Genomic DNA, 20,672 nt, shown 5'->3' with positions numbered 1-20,672 from the left:
AATTATGCTTTATCTGAATTCTTTTATGTTTTATTTATTTATTTTCCTTAGCTATGATATACAATAATATACATTATATCTGGAGATATTCTGTATAAACAGAACCTTCTAATTATTTTTTCTTTCATTATTATTCTTGAATTGTATGATACAAAATATTAGTTATTAAGTAAAATAATCATATTGGTAATACATAGTTTAAAAAAGTTATTTTTAGAAAAAAAAATATATAAAACATTATATTATATAGTGAACATTTAATCTCTAGTCGATGTGGTATCTCCATCACACCCTCTCACGCCGATGTTATCAACTTGTGTGTGAAACTATATATTATACGTTGTCCAATAACAATCCGATAACAAATAACTTGATAAACTCAACTAATACTAGTCAAGATAGACTCTAAATATTCTCATATCATACTAATGTGAGATCTCCAACACATTTTCTCACACTGATGTTATTAACTCGTGTGTGAAATTATATATTATACGCGGTCCAATAACAACTTGATAACAAATAACTTGATAAACCCAACAAATACTAGTTAAAATAATATTTTAATTTCTTTGAAAATTTCATACCTTTCTCAATAAAAAAAACTAAAAAAAGTATTGATAATTGTGACTGGAATACACGTGCAGTGAGATGAGATGCTGAAAAACCCTCACCCAATTATTCCTCTTGCTTCTAACAATCAATTTATTGTTTTAGGGTTTCAAGAAAGTTGTCTGCCCTAATTCGTCTCATATGCAGTGTCAGAGTTTATATATGCTATTGGGATCCATACATTCCTCTTTTCAGGATTTATCATATTAAATGACTTATTGTAATATAAAAGTTTTAATTAACAAATAATAAATTAAATAAAATATTGTATTATGTTCTAACTCATTTACATAAAAAAATTAAAAAAAAATAGTTCCCTACAATCAACCAGATCAAGTCAACCCAAAACATAATAAAGAGGAAATATAAATGGTTAAGAAGTGTTATTATTGGGAATTATACTAAAATGTGTAATTTGATAATGAAACAACGAAAATGGACAAATGTAGACAAAAGTTATGGAAATTGGCAATTCATTTTCAAATTCTTATACTGTGATTACCATTTTAATTTAAATTAAGTAATCTGCAGTAAAAAAAAATTGTGTATTTAAATATTTTTTCCATCAAAATCATAATTAATAATTTATAAATTGTTTAAAATTATATAAATTGTTATGAAAATTTTATTTTCTAGTATATGATATTAAAATTTTCATTTTTTATTTAAAAATTCATATATAAAGATGAAGAATTAAAACTTAAAAAAAATAAAATTATCCAAATAAGTTTTGATATATTAAAAATATATATAAAGCATTTTAAATAAATTGGATTAAAAATAGATAAAGTAAAAATATTTATTATTTTTTAAATATTTTTAAATTTAACTATTTTTTATTTTTAAACAATTTAAATTATGTTCGTGAAATAGTATTTAAGATTGATATAATTATAAATATATGAGATATAATTTAAATAATATTTATAATATGATAAATGAGTATGATGTTAGAAAATATAAATATAAGAAGATTTGTCACTGTTCAAAATACATTATTTTATAAATATTATTTAAATTTTACTGTATTTATTTATAATTGTATCAATCCTAATTTCACAACTTATTTTTAATTCAATTTACTTAAAATATTTTAAATTACATTTTTTTGTGTGTAATTTCCATTATTATATTTACTTAATTATCATTTTAGTCTCTCTATTAAGGAGAAAAATCATTTTCATCTCATAGTTTTAAAATCCCATGTTGTTCTATTTTTTTTTTTAAATTCAATTTGATTTCAGGTTTTTCTTTTAAAGTGTCTCAACTTCCTTTAAAATAATTTAATGTGGTAATTCTATTTTTTTTAAAACGATTTAAAATGGTAAAAGACAAACTGAATTACTGAAAAGTAAATATATTTAAATGAAGACAATTCAATATAAGGAAATACATTAAATTTAAAAAAGGAATCAGGATAATATTTTGTAGACTAAAAGGTAAACAAGCCTATTATATTAATGTAAATTTCATTATATTATATAATTTTGAAGTCTTTTTTTTCTAATTTTGATTTGTAACATTTATAATCTTATTTAAGATTTAGATCTTAAATTGTATGATATATCAACATGGATGAAGTTACATGTTGTAGAAATCTGAATTTAAAATGTATAGCTCAGATTTTCTTAATCGATTTCAACTTCCATTAAGTTAATGCAAATTATTTTATTATGCTTTTTCTAAAATTGTACAAGGGATTACCTCTATATAATTGGATCACATTAAAAACTTTATAATTTTTTGATTTTCTTTAAAACTTTCACAAAATAGAAAAACGATCGAAAGTTATAAATTTTATAATCTATTTGTTTGTGACCCATAGTCACAATTAAACTTTCCTTACAAGTGAAGTTTCCTAAGTTAGAACCTTCTTTCTTGCATAAGGTATCATTTTATATGGGTAATACATATATTGGTTTTATGTTATATCATAAAAAAAATCTTCTCACAAATACTTATAGAAAAAAATATTTTTAGTTCCTATATTTTAAAAATGGTAATTTAGTGCTTCTATTTTTTCATAATTGTGTTCTTCTTTATGGAATTTGGCATACTACGGTAAGTGTCAAAATTTACCTTATAAACGCCAAAATATTCATAATGATTTTTCCATAAGATAAACGCAAAAATTAGGAGTGTTTTATCATCAAAAAATTAGTCATAATATTTATATTAACTTATGTTAACAATAAGTGATAATGGAATATTCCACTAATAGTTATATTATTATTAATGAATACAAGATAATTATATATATATATATATATAATATTTATATTTTACTTTAAAATATTTTATAGATCACAAGATAACAGTCTATGAATTTATAGATCACACCTTTTGTTTAGCAAAGAGTTTTAGTCAGGAGTAGTTGTATCCAAAGAATACTCGTGTTTAGTCAGGAGTGATTGTGTCCAAAGAATACCTGTGTTTAGTCAGGAGTGGTAGTGATTGTGTCCAAAGAATACTTGTACTTAGTCAGCAATGTTTGTGTTCTAAACAATCATATTTAGTCAAAAGTGGCTAAATACGAAGAATAATTGTAGTTTAGTAAAAAATGGTTGAGTTCAAATAATACGTGCCTAGTACTTTCAGTGTGTGTTATTATGCATTAATGGGATCTTGATTGTGTTGATAAAGAATTGTATGTAGTCTTAGATTATCAAATGAATCAATATAAAAATACCTTGTGTAAAAAAAATTTAACCTTTTTTTTTATTACATGTTATTATTTTTATAATTAATCTTTAGAGATTTATGAAAATGATCTTGAAAAAATATTTTAAATATTAAATTTGTCAACTTGAAATTGGGTCTCATAATTACCAACTAGTTCTAAGATGAAATTTACCATTAATGTCTCAAGTTAATAGTTTTTTAGTGGTGGGTAACTAAAACAAAACCTAGTGACCCATTATTCGATTCCATGAATAAAGTTTATTTAATACTGTAAATAATATATATAATTATTTTACAACTATTTTTTGATATAAAATATTATATTATAATAAAATAATAATTTATTTAAATATCAAATAAATATTAAAATAAAATATTATATTATATTATAATAAAATAAAATAATAATTTATTTGAGTGTTAAATTAATATAATCGATATATAAGTATGATATTGTTGATAGCCATCTCTCAGCAATTCCGTGTTCCAACAAAGACAAATCTCCGCTACATTACTAAATCTTGGTCGCAAATACTGACAACGACCCACCCAAACCAACGGTCCAAACCACATTTACCATATTACCTCAAACCAATATATATCAACTAACTAATGTGAACACTCATTTCTTTTCACCCATTTTTATTCATTAACCATCATAAACCATTGATTAATCGCTTCCTTAAAAATGTTTAATATAATATTCAATTTCCCTAACTCAATTAATATATGTAGCAGAAACGGATACGAATATACATATAATATCTAAAATGTAGGATACAAAGACACAATCTATATATTATATAATTATGAATTATATAAATTGATAATAAAGATTTATGTGTACAAATATGTTTCAATTTTTTGTTAGAGTAGAAAGATGTTTTTTAGGACTAGTTTAAAAAAATTTGTTACTTATTTTCATAATCATACTAAAAATTTATACAATAAGTTTAAGTGTTTTTAGAAAATTAATGTATTTTTTTTTTAAATTGTGTTAAAATCATGCTAAAATTATAAAAAATTCAACTAATATTTTTTAAATTGGACATTTTACCAAAACGTGTTCTATGAGTGTAAGTGTCCAATATGTATGTCCGAACACATAATTTAAGAGGAGTGTACAAGCTCCTTTGCGTCATAATACTCATGTACTCTCTTTTGTCATTTGTTCATGCCCAACAACTTTCACAGACCAAACAAAACAAGATAATAGGAAGCTAAGTACTTTGTACCAGAATTTGTAAAGAACACAAACTAAAAAACAAATCCAATCTGTATTTCATTCTATTCCCGAAACAATGAAAAGTTTGGACATTTAAAGAAAAAAAAACTATTCTGTCCAAATACTAAATTCTTGTCACTTGACAAATTTTGCCTAGCAACACAATGTTTCATCAAAACTGTCATCCACATCATGGGAGCAATAGCAAGTGTTTTTATAACTTGATTATAACCTGCTAGCATAGCCTACTTTTCCTGCTTTAAGCATCAAATTGCTTAAATTTCTGTCTTATTCATCAAAGATTCACTCTCATTGAGTGTGTTACCAACTGCCTATAAGACCACACTAGCCTCTTATTCAACCAAACCAAATGAACTTTGGTGAAAGGGATAAATTAAAATTTCATGACTTGAAAGTCCCATCAAGAGGGTCAGAACAAGATTTCAACAAGATTTCATCCTCTTAGAATTTGGAGTATCAAGAGAAGAATCTGTAGAAAATCCAAGGGTTAATTCATCACTAATAGAGATCAAGCATGCAGCATCCAGCACCCCAATGGGGCTTTGAGGCACCAATGGTGCTAAGTTGCTGCCCAAATTAGTAGAAGCTTGGATCAAAGGCAAATCTCTAATCAATTCAAGACACTTCAGAATTCTTTCCTGCAAAATGAAAACCTCATGATTTAGTAAAACAATGATTTACAAATGAAGATTGTAAATATCAAACGATGATTGTTGTGTGGGAAGTGGGAGTCAAATCACCATATTACCTTTCCTACAATCACAAAAGATGTCAAAGCTTCATCAATCTCTTCTGCTTGAAATTTTCTTGACACAGAAATTGCCACTGCTGCAGCAATTTCAGAAGGCTTGAATTCCAAGAAATTGACACCTACATAGATTTTTGCCAACAATCACTGCATTGTTTCTCAAGTGCATAGGATAAAAACTAAACATACTAACAGAGTGAAGAGAATATATACATGTAATTATGTCAAGGATGAGCCCAACTGATCTCAGAATGGATGACCTTACTAGAAGTTGGTCACAAGTGATCTTCTTGAGGAAGTAGTCTACGAAGGAAAATGGAGTTAAAGCTTGCATTTTCCATTTCAATGTGCTTAATACCAGTAGTTCCATTCTTTGAATGGTTTTAGCTTCAAATAGAAACTTAGGTTCTCCAACCTACCAATCACAAACAAAGGTCATAAAATCAGAGAAAAATGTACATAACAAAAGTATATTTTACAATCTTTGTAAAACATTCTTCTATACCTGTATATCTATACAAGAAGGCACTTTGATCTCATCCATTTTAGTAGCAATTGACAGACATGCTATAGCTAACAGTTGTGCACTCCAAGTGTTGCCTCCCTGGTCAGCAGAGTGAATTTAGACTGTCAAAAAGAGATCAGAAAAGATAAACGCAAAATAACACTGGTGTCATTTTAGTATTAGATCTTACTGGTAATTCATAGACCGATAGGAACCGATCCAAGTAGTTCACAGATAGACATAAGCTAGAGGGTCCAAAATCATAGTGTGCATGAGCCTGTTCACATTAGACAGAGTAAACTTTGGTGAGAGTTATCAATCTAAATGATTCACACATTGAAATAAGCTACAGGGTTAACAGAGTTATAAATCTAAAACCAAATCGCACAGCAGCAACAAGTAATGAGTAGAACATGATCAATATCTCAATAGAATGAGAAGAACAAGAAGCAACATAAGGAATTTGGCCTAGCAAAACCAGTGTACGGATTAAGTGGCACAGCTACTGATACTCACTTCGAAAGTTATGGAACTGATGAACATAAAGAAAATTCCAATACAAGAGCCGATTGAAATCCAATAAGATAACCATAAATCGCAAAGAAATTTATACAAGAATGCAAAAGTTAATCTTTAGATGCTAAAACCCCATTAATTAAATATAGTTGAACCAGCAAGGTAAAGGATCCAAGAAAAAAATCTTAGAGGGGATTCAGTTTTATCTTTCATTGATGAAAAGAAATTATTCTCCATCAATCAAAGAATCAGGAATCAAGAAGTCCCATTTAGAGAAAACCAATGAACCCACCTTCCAAATCCAATCAAGAGCCTGCCTCCTAACACTCAAGTCCAAGTCCCCACCAAGCAGCCTCTGGAGGTAATCATCCCGGGGCAAATGATCCCTCTCCTTCCCAACCAAACCCAAAACAATTTCATCACTCAGTACAGGAGAATCCAATCCAAGATTGTCCTCAATCAGACATTGATTGTTAAAGTTAGGATTTTTGCGGTCCCAGTAAGGAGACTCATCTGCAACATTACAGTCAAAATCATCAAAGCACATGTCATTGTTTTCCAGACACAGAAGGCTTGAGGTTGCAGGGTCAATGCTCTCTTCCATTGATACACCTCAAAATGGTATTAAAAAAAAACCTAAAAAACTAGTCTTTCACTAGCTGGATTAAATGAAAAAAGGTTGATGCAGCATTTTCTGCAGAAGAATGAAAAAGGGTAGGAGAAAACAGTGTTGAGACTTGAGGATTGAGAGTAGTGTAAAGTGGAGGATGTAAGAAGAGGGTGGGGAAGGGGACAACGTTTTTGTAGGAAACTGAGCATGTGGCTTAGGTTAAAGACTTAAAAGGGTATAGAACAGTAATATTTGTGAAGCCGCCAGATTCTATTGGTTCATACGTGTAATTGTGGGTCTCATCTGGTCTCATCAAGTAAAACAAAATAAATAAGTAAACAATATCAAAATCTTAAAACATTACCAAAATTGTTTGGTTTTTCCACTTTCATAGTATCAAATCAAACAAGGGTTTCTCTTTTGTGTTAAAAAAACACAATTATTTTCTATAATTATCTGGTTACTTGTTTTTGACTCAATAATTTGGCCAAACTATGACTATGTTGAATATACAAGTAATAAAAAACTAGTTTTAATATTCTTAAATGAAGTATTGATTTATTTTTTGTAAAATAAAAAAGAGTAATTATTATTTTGTTCTTATACTTCTCTATACTTTATTGTTTTGACCTTACATGTAAAAATGATAAGTTTTAATAACAAATTTAATGTGCTATTTGTCTTTATAACTTTGACCATTGTAACATCACTAAAAAATATTTAAAGAAAACTTTTTTTCCAGGATTGAAGAGGGAGAGAGAGAAACCGTAATATACTCTCATACTTGTATTTTTTTCACTACCAAAACACCTAATCATTGAAAGAAACTCTTTTCTTACATTATTAAATTCTTTAATTATTTTTATGAACGGCTCATATTTAGGTCAATGATTGTTTTACTACCACATATATAATTTACTTAAAATATTTGCATATATTAATATGTGCAATAAAAACACACTAGAATAAGATGATAAAATAGTTTTTTTTAGTAGAATGAGTCGGTTTTTCTCTCCTAGTTCCTTTTTAATATATTATGAGATTGGAAAAGTTGTCTCAACTTTATTTATAAAAAAAATTATATTAATGTGAAACGTATTAAAAAAAATATTAAATAAAAATTAGTTTTAGAGATTAAAATAATTAGCTATTATTTAACTAAAATAGAGACTATTTTATAAATATAAAAAATTATTAGTATCTAAAGTAGTTTTTATTATTAATAAAAGTTGATAAAATAGTTTTTAAAATGATATCTAACCATTAATTATCAATGTTTTAGCTACTACTTTGTATCTTAAATTAATTTTTATTAGTATTTTTTATAGACTAATTTAAAAATTAAAATATTAGTAACTAAAACCTTAGTAACTAATTTAAATACTAATTTAAAAATTATTTTATAAAATTTTATTAATAATAGAAAATATCAATAAATTTTTAATCTCTAAAATAATATCTAATTTAGTTACTACAGTGATTAAATATTTTTAGTCTCTAAATTTAATTTTTATTTTAGTTATTTTTAGTAAAGAATTTTATTATAAAAATTATGTTACATTCACATAATTTTATTTTTTTTTATAATAAAATCGTGTTATATTAATACAACTTCTCTAATCTTATAAAAAAAATTATTTTAAAAAAATGATAAAATAAGTTAAATTACATATCAACCTCTCCAAACAAAATATAAGAAACTTAGACTAGTTGATTTCATGATCATTAACATGTTTTCTCCAGACCTATCAATTGGTGATGCAATGTTGAGTTACCCACAAAAGAACAGTGTTCGTGAAATAAAAAGCAATTCCACTACTTCAACTTTACTTTTTTACAACTAATATTAAGACTTTTTAAGTCGAACCAATCTATTGAAAAAATTATTACAAAATAAATAAATAGTATTGTGTTGACTATTCTAACACTATATAATATTACTTTTATTATGAAAACATATAGTGATCTATCAATTTTACCGACACTATATAATTTTTTATTTATTTGTTACTAAGTATATACACTTATGCCGACTTAATTAAAACTATATAATATTTGTTATTATAAAAATATATAGTTGTCTTGTTTTTTATTATTACTAAATATATATATATATATATATATATATATATGTGTGTAATTTAATGATGCTATATTATTTTTATTATTATTATTATTGAATATATAGTCTTTCGTTAATCTAATTGACACTATACTATTATAAGTGAATTTTTTTTAATATTAAATTTTTTTTTAATATTAATTAGTCCTAAATCCTTCGCGTAACCATTTTCTTATTAAGAAGAACCAAATCCTTAGTAAAAAAAATTATAACAAACATTTTTAATAATATTATTAACATTAGTATTAATAATAAAATTATAATTTAATAATTAATCAAATTTAATTTAAAATATAATAAAGACTATTTGATCATTTGATAAATATATCATTTTATTTTATTTTTACATTTATAAAATTAGTCACAAATCCAATCATAGTTCTCTTTCTCTTAATTCAAACAATCACAAATATCACTCCCTTTCTTTTTCTTTTTTACTTTCTCATTTTCACTCATCATACCAAATTGTACTTATCTATTATCATTAAAAGGCAAAACAAAATCTAAAATTACATAAATAGTAAAATGATTTGCAAGAGTTATTACAAAAGTGGACTTTAAGCCTAACTCAACTTCATAAAACCAGCTCATAGGATTGAGGTTTGCACCCACTTATATACTATGAAAGACTCTCATCTCTAATCGATGTGGGATCTCCAACAAGAGTATCGTAAACATAACAAATACAAGTGATTTAAAATAATATTTGTTTTTTCAGTAATTCTTATAAAAAAAAAGTATTGAGAATGTTGTAAGAAAGGAAGTGTTTAAGAAGCATAAACAAGTGGGTAGTCATGTGCTATTGCAATACTTCTGAACTTCTGATTCCAGCCCAGCCACCATACAAAAGTATAGCAAAACCTGCAATCAAGAAATGCTATAACTTTAAAAGGAAAGCAAAATAAATCAATATTCACATTGAAAACTAATTATACATAAAAGTTTAATTTAAAAAACTTACTAAAAAGTCGGAGATCCAACAATACTGATTAGAGATAAGAACATTTTATGGCATATAAATGAACGTAAATTTCATCTTATAAATTGATTTTATCGAAAAAAAAAAAATATTTCATATTATATAAGTAAGTGCAAACTTGATCTTATAAACTGACTCTTCGAAGTGGAGTTAGATTTAATTCTTTCAAAATATTTTTAAAAGGGTTCCTAGATTTTTAAAAAGTTTGTGATGAAATTGATTCTAGTTCTTTAATGGAAAAACCCCTTGAAGAAGGTGACTTTAAAATGAAATGCATGCTCTCTTTCTAAACCTTTAGGAAGAAATATTCCAAGCCTTTTTCATCACCCAAAGATGCTTCCTCTTTATCTTTCCATCAACTCTCAATGAGAGTTGTCTCCAAAAAAAACTCTTGATATGGTCATCAATGGAAGACTTTATACCATAGCCAGAATCACGTGTAAATTAATCTTGATCAGTCCCTTCTGGTTGTTACAGACATGTCAAAAAATATACATGAAAATGTGGGTTATTTTATGTGTTTTGCTTAAGGGTGGGTTATAGTATAAAAATTTGCTTAGTCAAAAAGTAGGGTTTAATAATCTCATATTTTAATATTTTTTTTAAATAATATTTTTTTTATGTAATGATAAATGATTGTTATTGTTTGAGGTGTCAGTCTAACTGAGATATAAGTTTTGTAATAACTGAGATGTCAAGTTTCAAACGATGAAAAGCTACTCTAAATGTGTAATTGCACAAATTTAGAATAAAAAGAGAATCTTTGTGTATGCAAAGCAGTATATGTCGTCCTTGTGGCTTCCCACTTGAAGATAAAATAATGCATATTTTTAAAACACTTATGATTGGAAATTAGTAATTCCATCAACCAACCATAGATTCTGATTTTAGGTTATGAAAATATTTTTATGCCATATCTACTTGGTACAAGTTCAACATTTTCTTTAGGAAGCCTCATAATTATTTCATCTGGTTATTTTTCAGTTAATCTCAATATTATTTTGTCAATTTAAAAATTCTTTACTAAATTTCATTTTGAACTTATTTCTTTTATTAGATTAATGAATTTCTCTTAAGAAGATGAGTACTTGGTAAACTTATGAAGATACTGATAAAGAAATTGTGATTTAGAGTAATTATTTATCTATAACTATTAATAACTATTAATAAAGATAAAGATGATTCTTTTATAAATGAAATTATCTTTAGTATACATATTTTGTTATTAATTATACTTTTATTAATATAATTTATTTTATTATTTTACCTTTTATATTTTGTAAATGTTTTTAATTTAATTAACTATTTTAAAAAATACCTATAATAAAATTATCCAAATTATTTATTTTATAATTTCTTTTTATGAATATATTTTTATAAAACTTAATAAGAAAATTATGATAATTATTTATTTATTTATTATTATCATAAAAGAAGATGGACACATCTATATAATTTAAATACCAATAATTTAAGTGAAGAAGATGAAGATGAGGCCATGGAAACGTACCAAGGTAGGGTTAATAAAAAATGATGAAGATTAGTTTCAAAAAAGGTAAAAAGTAAAGAAGAAAATAAATGGTAAAAAGCTTAAACTTGAATGTGAAAAGATGATTTCACTTCAAATATGAAAACCTAGGGCAATGTGACACGAAAACGTTATGTGTTAGAGGAAACTGAAAATATGACATTAATTGTTGCATTTATGATATACTTAAATTAATTAAACTTTATCATTAAAAACTCTTCACTAATACCATTATTGCTATTTAAAAATAATAAATTTTTAAGCTGCATCATTTAAATATATTTGTCATACTAAAAGTTGTGAAAATGTGGACTTATTTAAACTCGTTAATCTTTCAATTTGATCCACTTATATTTATTTTCGAATTTTGAGTTAAAAAACTTATGTACCTATCCATAATAAGGGAATAATACACTTAAATCGACAATCGTACAATAAAAATAATAATTAAATACTCTTAATATAACTATCATCTGAATAACGATCATAATAATCACTCTAATATCTTATCAAAGATCTAATAAACAAAAATCTATAAATATAAAATATTACCTAAAAGAACTTACATAATATTTCTTAACATATTATTTACTTGAATGTTTAATAATGTTTCGCAAATAAATATTATTATTATTATTTTATTTTCGACCAATACCCAACTAACTCAACCTCCCATTCATCACATGGGACTTCAACACTCTAACTCAATAAGAACAAAAAATCATGTTTTTTAAAATTTGAATATTTCCCATTCGATACGGAAATAGAGAAGAGGACAAATATTTTATAGTTTACTTTTATTTATATTATATGTGCATATTACTGACACTACAAGAAAATCATGAAATAAGAATCAATTTTTAGATAAAAAACTAATTAGTTGCTATAGTGACTAAATTAGAGACCATTTTAAAGATTAAAAAAAATTGATTTTTAAATTAGTTTATATTACTGTTAACTAGTTTTTAAATTGATGTCTAATTAGCCACCAAGATTTTTGCTACCAAATAAAAGAATGGAAAGTTAATTAACATAAACACGAATATTCATATGAATAAGAAAATACGTATAATTTTTAAAATATAGAACATGAACATACAAATCTATATATTATATAAATTGATAATAAAAATTTATGTGAGTATATTTTAATTTTTTAATAGAAAATTTTTTCATATTAAGACAATTTGTTTCTTATTTTTTAATTGAGGAGTTCTTAAAAAAATAATTTATGAGGATGAGGGTATAATTGTAAATATATTAGAGGAAATGAAAAAGAAAAGAAAAAGAAAACGTCGCCTGAGAGATTCGAACTCTCGCGGGGAAACCCCATGTACTTAGCAGGCACACGCCTTAACCACTCGGCCAAAGCGACATTGGATATTCTCCTAAATCTTAATTTAAAATTTAACGTTTTTACTTTTTAAAATGTTCTTAATTTCCATAAAATAATAATCATAAACAAAGTACAGTCCTCGTTCAAGTTTTTTTTAGCTAACTAAATAAATTTATTATTTGCTATGATGAAAGGCTTAAATATTGTAAAAGTGTAAACAGAAATATTGGATAACAAGAATTATTACAACAAAATTTATCTGGTAGTGGTTAAATAATTATGATAATATATATAATAATTATAATTAATAAAAAAGAAAAAATAATAATGAAAAATTAAAAATAAAATATGTAAAATTACTTATAAATAATAAAAATAATAATAACAACTTAAAAATAAAATATAAAATATGTAAGATTTTTTCTATTGATTTTTTTTGTAGTGTTAGAATGAAAGTCAGAAGACATTTATCTTTATAAACAAAATTGTAAACATATTTTTTGTGCTACTGTATTATTTGAGTGAGATAATAGTAATTAGTAACATAGATCATCTGATCGTTTGTTTACAATAATGGGGTCTTTAGTTTGCATGCAACCGACTGACCCACTTTGACGAGTCATGAGTTGACAAAGTCAGCAAAGTTAACCCATGATTAAGACCTATTTAGCGCAATCATAAACATGAACTAATCATATAATCTTGCCCACCAACAAAGGCATAAGGTAATATAAATTATGTAGATTCCAAGAATCAAGTACGTCATTATTTACAATGCATCGACAACCGATAGTCAAATCCTTTACTAACTTGATCTTCGAAGTACCTTTTGTAGGTAACACCCGAGTCTGTGTTCCCAAGCGATCGCAAAAGGAGATGAAGAAGGAAGGAAAGGCAGTAAGAAGAGAGGACTCAAGATTGAAGCGATCAACCGATAGGGTGTGTCTAGCAATCGTTGTCCAAGCCCCAATACCCAAACGAGAACACTAAAATATATTTATCCCCTTTAATATAATTTTTTTTTTCTGTCTCAATAATCTTAAAATATATTTTAACGGTTGACATTAATGTATTATTATTATTATTGACAATTGATATGTAATTTTAATTTATATGTTGTCCAGTATTTATGATTTATATTAAAAATTAACAATAAATGAAAATATGTAAAAAATATTTAACAGAAATATTTTTTCTGAGAACTAAAATTCAAAATAATCATAAAGTAAAAATATAATATAATGTAAATAATTTACATCACATTTATTAAATATATAACTATTTATATTTTTATACATCCATCCTAAATTATTATTATTATTATTAGGAACACAGCTGCGTGCTGTGTATCAACATTTTTTTATTATATATTTTTTAAATAAATAAAAATTAAATAATAAAAAGGGATAATAATTAAATCAAATGATAAAAATAGATACCAACTATAACTTTTATAGTTCTAAGAGATGAGAGATGATGATATGAAAAAAAAAAACTTCAACCTATCACTGTAAAAAAAAGTTTAATTATTTCGTGTTTACTTCATAATTAAAATTTAAAATTGATAATTATTTTTTATGAAATAACGGTATATTAATATTAAAAATAAAAAAAAGCAGTTAAGTGATTAAAATATCCAAAATAAAACAATCAAATAAAATATTAATAAGGATAAAGGAAAAATAAATTTGTCGTGTTTCGAGAAACGATTATAATGGGGAATAAGGAGAAGGAGAAAGAAAATGGCGACGATTGATCATTCATTTTGTAGCTTTGAGAGACAGCCAAGGAAAACTTGTTTGCAGAGACACATGTTTCTGTCGATAAGGATACCCAACACTCAGCACCGCCTCTGCGCTTCACTCTTTGCCACCGCCAAATCCAACAAAACCACCATGGCCAGCACCAGCAATTCTGGTGGTGCCTTCACCACAATCCAAGAGAGGGTCATTGTCAAGAAAGAGATTAAGAAAAGCAAGTTCATTGCCATTGCTGGCCCCATCTCCGATGAAAAATCCGCCATGTCTTTCCTTTCTCAGGTTCATTTCCTTCACTTTTTTTCGCTTATTGTACTCTTTTTTTTTCTTTCACATTGATTTTAAGTTTTGTTGGTTTATTATTAGGTCCGTGATCCACGTGCCACCCACAATACCTGGGCTTACAAGGTACCGTAAAGGATTGTTTTTTACTTTAATGGAAGTGTTGGTAATGGTTGCTTGTGTTTTTTCCACTGCATATATTTTGGGGGTCTCTGAATATTTAGTGTTCTTTTTTATTGTCTTTCATTTATATGAATATTTCAGTCAAATGGTATGGTATGAGTTGGAAATGATTTCTCTCTTGCCTGACTTATTGTTGGAGATTTCTATTTTCTGGTCCCTACAGCATGCATTGGGGTTTATGTTTTTATTGTGGCAGCTATAGTTCATTCACTTGTTTCAGCCTAAAAGGTGGCATATCATACTTTGCTCATTAGCTAGTTTATATACAGATTAAGGGTATTGATTGGATTTGGAAAACATAAAAAGGAAGATCACTTTATCATCTTTTGCTCATATATTTTTTTTGTATGACAGGTGGGAGATCTATACCGGTCCAATGATGACGGTGAGGTTCCAGGAACAGCTGGGAAACCAATACAAACTGTTATTGATTCTTCAGGATTAGACAGGGTGATGGTGGTGGTGATCAGGTTAATCTTGACCTTATATTTCACATGTGCATATCAATGTCTACAACTTTGAATTAATGAAACGTCTCGGTTTGCATGCATTTGATGTCTATCATCGCCCCTCACCCTCTTACCTGAAGAAAAAACAAAAGAAAAGTATGTTTTGACACTCTAATGAAATGTATACAACCTTCAGGTGTTTAAAATTAAGGGTTCTTTCCCCTTTACGAAGTCCTTCTATAATTGTGGGGGAATGTGTGTAGAAAGGTAAGTTCAAAATGTAGAATCCATTTTGTGCTTTAGCCATCCCAATCTTCCTCGTAGTTGTGTTAATGATAACATAATCATTAGAAGAAAAAAACAAAGTGCAAGGTGGAGAGGAAGTGAGTTTGTTAACAGATTCAAATTGAACAAGTTAACAATATAAAGCACATTGTGAAGAGAGACACGAGGGGATAAAATCACACTACCAGAAAAATTAGCCATAGAATGTTTACCATTTGGAAGAGAAACATGTATAAATTGATTTTCTTTAAGGAAAAGAAACGTAAAGAGGGTGCTATTGGTTAGTATCTCCTGAGTCCAAAATCAATTTACTAGGAGAGGTACCTGAAGTTTGAGGTGAAGTGTTAACACCATTTCTGCTGACCAAGTTGGAAGTAAATGTTGTGGCTGTAGGGACAGTGGAAGGGCAACCGATGCTTGAATTTGTTCAGCACTAAGATTTGGTGCTGTAGGGTCATCCGGGGAGGATGCAATCATGTTGGAGGCAGATTTTGTGGTTCAATAACCTGGGAGAAAACTAACCATGCTTAAAGAAGCATGTTTTCACAGTATGATTGGTCTTTTTGCAGTGAATGCATTGCTTATCTTATTGTTTCTTATCACTGGATCAACCTCTTCCAAGAAACTTTGATGAAGGCTGAATTTAGGTCACTAAAGCTAAAGTTTCTTGTTGGACCACCATAGAAAAAACATTAGTAGCAGAAGGTAAGGGATCAAGAAGCAACATTTGAGATTGGGCTGTAGAGTAGTGGATTAGAGGATTTTACCAAAAGAAAAACTGAATTGCATTGAAAAGGGAAGGAACTTGTATAAAGTTTTGATTACAAGATAAAAGCAAAACTAAGTACCAGTCATCTAACAACAAAGCTTGATATATACATATATGTATGTATGTATATATATCAGCTATAGAAACTATCAACAAACTTAAAACAGAAAGCTAACTGTAAGTCTTATACATTAACCAAAAACTTTTAAGACTATCGGTGGGATTTTCTTTTTTGATGGTTTTGTACATAAGCCTGTTAGTGTGTTATGTGTAATAAGCACTAAGCTGTTTTGTTTTGATGCTGGATTTGGAATATAAATTTGTATTGTGATCTATATTAAATTTCAGGCATTATGGGGGTATCAAATTAGGTACTGGGGGATTGGTCAGGGCTTATGGAGGAATTGCGTCAGAATGCTTGAGGAATGCCCCAACCTGTTTTACGAAAACAAAGGTAGTTTTTTTCTTAGCCCACGATGCATCTTTAGTTTTAGCTGTACCCATGTCCCAGCTTTTCACTTTCTTTAAGGTTTTCTGAACTCATTATGCTTGTTTATGGTTGTATCAATTTATGTATAATCTTGTAAAAAATGTAGGTGCCAATGGGTGTAGAGGTGCCCTCTGAACTACTTGGAGTTCTCTACCATCAGGTTAGTTCTGGCAAATGTATATGATAACTTCCTGATGATATTGAATGAGTTTTTAAGTTAGACTTGGATTTGACTGAAAAAACTAATGAGAAGTACAAGATTTGGATATTCATGTTTTTGTGTTGCAACAAGTCCTGCGAATGAATGAATTTACGTAAATTTGAGCAACACTTTTTAATTTCTACTTATTCACCCCGTACATGTTTAGTAACATGGTGAGGTGAACTCACTGTGATTTTCTAAAGCAACAACTACTTACTTTCGTGGTGACTTCACCATGATTTTATCCTCATCGTGGATTCCTACAGCCATTACAAACACATTATATGTCTACACTGCATTGGTAATCTCTCCATTTTAACGTTTTTGAGGGAAAGAAAAATTACTAGTTCAGAAATCACAGGTTCTCTTTAATTTGATTTCACTAATGCAATGATATCAATCTCACTGCTGGTACTTGTGCTTGAGATGGTACGAAGTGTATAAAAACATAAGCTGCACCCTTGCAATTACCACTCGTATATTTTTCTTATTGCAAGAACAATATACGACTGTGTTCTTTCTGAGTCTAAATGTTTCCGAATCTGTTGCTCATTTGTTTTTTTTTCAGGTGAAATCTTTTAACGCAGAAGACATGAAGGAGGATTATGATACCGGTAAAGATGGCATATCTATGGTTACTTTTAAAGTTGATTTTGACCAAGCTGAGAAATTGGAGGATGCACTGAAAGCCAATTGTAGCAGAGAATTGAAGTTTTATAAGCAGTGAAGAATGTTCACATGAGATCTTTTATATTTTTCTCATTATATGGAACATACTTCTTTACCTGAGATCAGGACTATTTTTTTTTATAAAAGTTTTCATGTAGATATGACTTTTGACTAATTTGAAATGGGAGAACTTGTTTACAGTAGTTTTACTAATAATATTTGTTTACAGAATAGTTTAAAAACTAAAATATTTGTCTTTAGTTTTACTAATAATGTTACATAATTTGCAAATTCAGAGAAATTATAACAAATTATATAATTTGTATAGAAACAGCACAAAATTGTGGACTAAAATATAAATAAACTATGGTTTTTGGATAGCAAACTATGTTTTCTTGAGCAAGAATAAGATCAAGATATCTCTTTCTAAATAGCAGTGGTAAAAGACAAACTATTACACCCAAAATAAAGAATTCATCATGTTTCTGGCAGAAGCAGCATTGCAAAACAGCAAAATAGAAGCAATGCATGATGATGCTCCTTTTCCTACAAAACCAAGAAAACATGATACCCTACAAAAAGATTCTCCTTTCAGGTTTTCCCAAAATGTGTGAGAAGAAGCACACAGTAAACAGCACCCACACTACCAACCCAACAAAGATTCCCCTTTTCAGGAATTCCCACAACCAACCTTCCCTCATCTTTTCTCCTCGGCGTCGTCCGAATCAGAGAGAGCATGAACATGAACAAACCCTTTCCTTCTACTCCTATTAGCCACTGTTTTAACCCTAAATCTCTTTCGCATCCCATTTTCCTCATAACCAAAACTACCCTGTTCACCAACAGGGTATCTAAGCGGCAAACTCACGTGGTAACAGTAGTACTCCTCCTTCCCCGCCACCACCGACTCCGGTGGAGGGGGCTTCACCGCCGCGCCGTGAAACGTCTTCTGGCAATTGGCGCACCTCAGCGTGCAATCCTCGTAGCAGCTCTGGTATTCGTGGAGGTACCAGCAGTAGGGGCACATTGTCCAGAACGAAGAAGCGGCGGCGTCTTGAACCTTGCTGTCAAAACTGGCCTTGAGTGCGGGGTCAGAGAGAACACGCCAGGCTTCGCGCACGCGCATGAGGGCCTCGTCGGCGAAGGGAAACTTGTTCTTGTTAGGGTCAAGGAGACGCACTAGGGTCTTGAACTGTTGCCGTACGAGGTCGCGGTCCGCGGCGGCGTCGCCGGGACTGAGGCGCAGGATGGAGTACCAGTCGAGAGGGTCGTGGCGGCGCTCTGCGGCGGCGAGAACGTCGGCAACCGCGAGGATTTGTTCGATTTGGAGAGAGGCGTTGGGTTCGGATCTGGCGATCTTGCGAGTGAAGTCGCGACAGGCGGTGAAAGTGCGACGGTTGAGAAGGGAAAGAGCAGGGCGAAGCAGAGCGAGGGTGTCGGAGTCGCTGGTTCCCTCCGATGTTGCGTGGTTGTCTGTGTCTGGTTTTTCCTTCATTCTCTCTTCACCCTAACTTCTGTCACCAAATTCCACCTTTTATACTCTCATTTCAAATTCTACTGTCAATTCTCTCGTTACAGCGACACGTCGTATCGTGTAAAAAAACATTAGATAATCCGATACTCGTAAAATATGTGTAATTCAAAAAATATATTTTAAATTTTTAAACATTTGTAAAGTTATAACATAATTTTAAAAAATATATTAATTTTTTAAAATATTCAAATTAATTATATAAAATTTCATTATGATTATAAAAATGAAAGAACAAATATTTTTGAAATAGTCATAAATAAATATTTTTTTTAAAAAAAAACTAAAATATACATATTTTGTACATAAATTTTTATTGTCAATTTATATAATTCATAATTTTATAAGTATATAGATCCGTGTTCTCGTGTCTTACATTTTAAAAATTATATGTATTTTTGTGTTTGTTTTCATGTCATATCAATATCCGTATTAGTGTTTATGCTACATAATTCATCAACACTTTTTTAAATTTCAACAAATTTTATCATTTTATCATTTTATTTGTTAAATTCCTATTTTTGAAATTCCACCATCTCAAATAAATAAATTGTTTTGACAAATTTTAAGAATTTTATAATTTAAAATCAATTACTCAGGAAGTAAAGTTTTAAAAGAATTGACTTAGGCATATACATATGGTTCCCAATTGATTTAGGTGGTTTCCTACACAACAAAAAAAAGTCAACTGCAATATATTCACCCTTCTTAGAGGTTCTACCATCCACCCTTGAAATAGCATGAGAGCATGGACAAAGTCATAAATTTTAAAGCACTCTAAGGTTTTTTTCTTTTCTATTTCAACTTTAAGCCCTCAATTAAGTGTATGTGTGAGTTTTCATGAAGATCATCATGACATGCCTCTAATTCAAATTTTCTAGATTCACTTTTAGAATCAAATTGGTCCTTCTTCCTCTCTGTAAGCCATCATCATACCTTTTGTCCATTTTTTTTTAGTTTGGACATTCAGTTGCTTCTTGCATAAAAAACATTTTTCTCAGTTTTGTCAAATGTTTTCAACTTTTGGACATAAAAGAAATTGCATCATCTTCATTTTGCTTAAGCTTCAGACTCTTGCAACTTTTGACCTTGATACATAAGACGAGCCGAAGCGAACTTTTCTTTTGAGCTTCAATTTCTTAGAGCAATTTCATTACATTCTTCTTATCCA

The 20,672-nt window shown here is 28.5% G+C and overlaps 3 protein-coding genes and 1 non-coding gene across 4 annotated transcripts; 1 reads left to right on the top strand and 3 right to left on the bottom strand.

The window, feature by feature from the left end:
* Nucleotides 1–4,552: 4,552 nt before the first annotated feature.
* Nucleotides 4,553–7,120, bottom strand: LOC137808721 (cyclin-D4-1-like). Its single transcript, XM_068609983.1, has 6 exons — nt 6,602–7,120; nt 5,984–6,070; nt 5,794–5,892; nt 5,502–5,703; nt 5,289–5,410; nt 4,553–5,178 (listed from the first exon to the last, which is right to left on the bottom strand). Exons 1-6 carry the CDS (start codon nt 6,911–6,913, stop codon nt 4,963–4,965), a joined length of 1,038 nt encoding a protein of 345 aa, XP_068466084.1. The 5' UTR covers nt 6,914–7,120; the 3' UTR covers nt 4,553–4,962.
* A 5,721-nt stretch (nt 7,121–12,841) lies between these two features.
* TRNAS-GCU (transfer RNA serine (anticodon GCU)) lies at nt 12,842–12,923 on the bottom strand. The gene has a single exon. It is a non-coding gene; the product is annotated as a tRNA-Ser (tRNA).
* A 1,650-nt stretch (nt 12,924–14,573) lies between these two features.
* LOC137808719 (uncharacterized) lies at nt 14,574–18,186 on the top strand. Its single transcript, XM_068609982.1, has 6 exons — nt 14,574–14,923; nt 15,008–15,049; nt 15,461–15,576; nt 16,958–17,063; nt 17,206–17,259; nt 17,870–18,186. Exons 1-6 carry the CDS (start codon nt 14,627–14,629, stop codon nt 18,026–18,028), a joined length of 774 nt encoding a protein of 257 aa, XP_068466083.1. The 5' UTR covers nt 14,574–14,626; the 3' UTR covers nt 18,029–18,186.
* A 174-nt stretch (nt 18,187–18,360) lies between these two features.
* On the bottom strand, nt 18,361–19,511 carry LOC137808718 (uncharacterized protein At4g38065-like). The gene has a single exon (XM_068609981.1). The coding sequence runs from the start codon at nt 19,463–19,465 to the stop codon at nt 18,668–18,670; it is 798 nt and encodes a 265-aa protein (XP_068466082.1). The 5' UTR covers nt 19,466–19,511; the 3' UTR covers nt 18,361–18,667.
* Nucleotides 19,512–20,672: the final 1,161 nt, after the last annotated feature.

This window comes from Phaseolus vulgaris, chromosome 3, assembly GCF_000499845.2.
Source record: "Phaseolus vulgaris cultivar G19833 chromosome 3, P. vulgaris v2.0, whole genome shotgun sequence".
NCBI lineage: Eukaryota > Viridiplantae > Streptophyta > Magnoliopsida > Fabales > Fabaceae > Phaseolus > Phaseolus vulgaris.
This window is presented reverse-complemented; position numbering and strand designations above follow the sequence as displayed.

Excerpts from the sequence above, each read along its gene's own strand:
- LOC137808721 (XM_068609983.1), bottom strand. The coding sequence starts at position 6,913 with ATGGAAGAGAGCATTGACCCTGCAACCTCAAGCCTTCTGTGTCTGGAA. Across the intron at positions 5,893-5,983 it reads TATCGGTCTATGAATTACCA|GGAGGCAACACTTGGAGTGC; the intron begins GTAAGATCTAAT and ends TCTGCTGACCAG. Across the intron at positions 5,179-5,288 it reads CTTTTGTGATTGTAGGAAAG|GAAAGAATTCTGAAGTGTCT; the intron begins GTAATATGGTGA and ends TTCATTTTGCAG.
- LOC137808719 (XM_068609982.1), top strand. The coding sequence starts at position 14,627 with ATGGCGACGATTGATCATTCATTTTGTAGCTTTGAGAGACAGCCAAGG. Across the intron at positions 15,050-15,460 it reads ACAATACCTGGGCTTACAAG|GTGGGAGATCTATACCGGTC; the intron begins GTACCGTAAAGG and ends TTTGTATGACAG. Across the intron at positions 17,064-17,205 it reads CCTGTTTTACGAAAACAAAG|GTGCCAATGGGTGTAGAGGT; the intron begins GTAGTTTTTTTC and ends TAAAAAATGTAG.
- LOC137808718 (XM_068609981.1), bottom strand. The coding sequence starts at position 19,465 with ATGAAGGAAAAACCAGACACAGACAACCACGCAACATCGGAGGGAACC.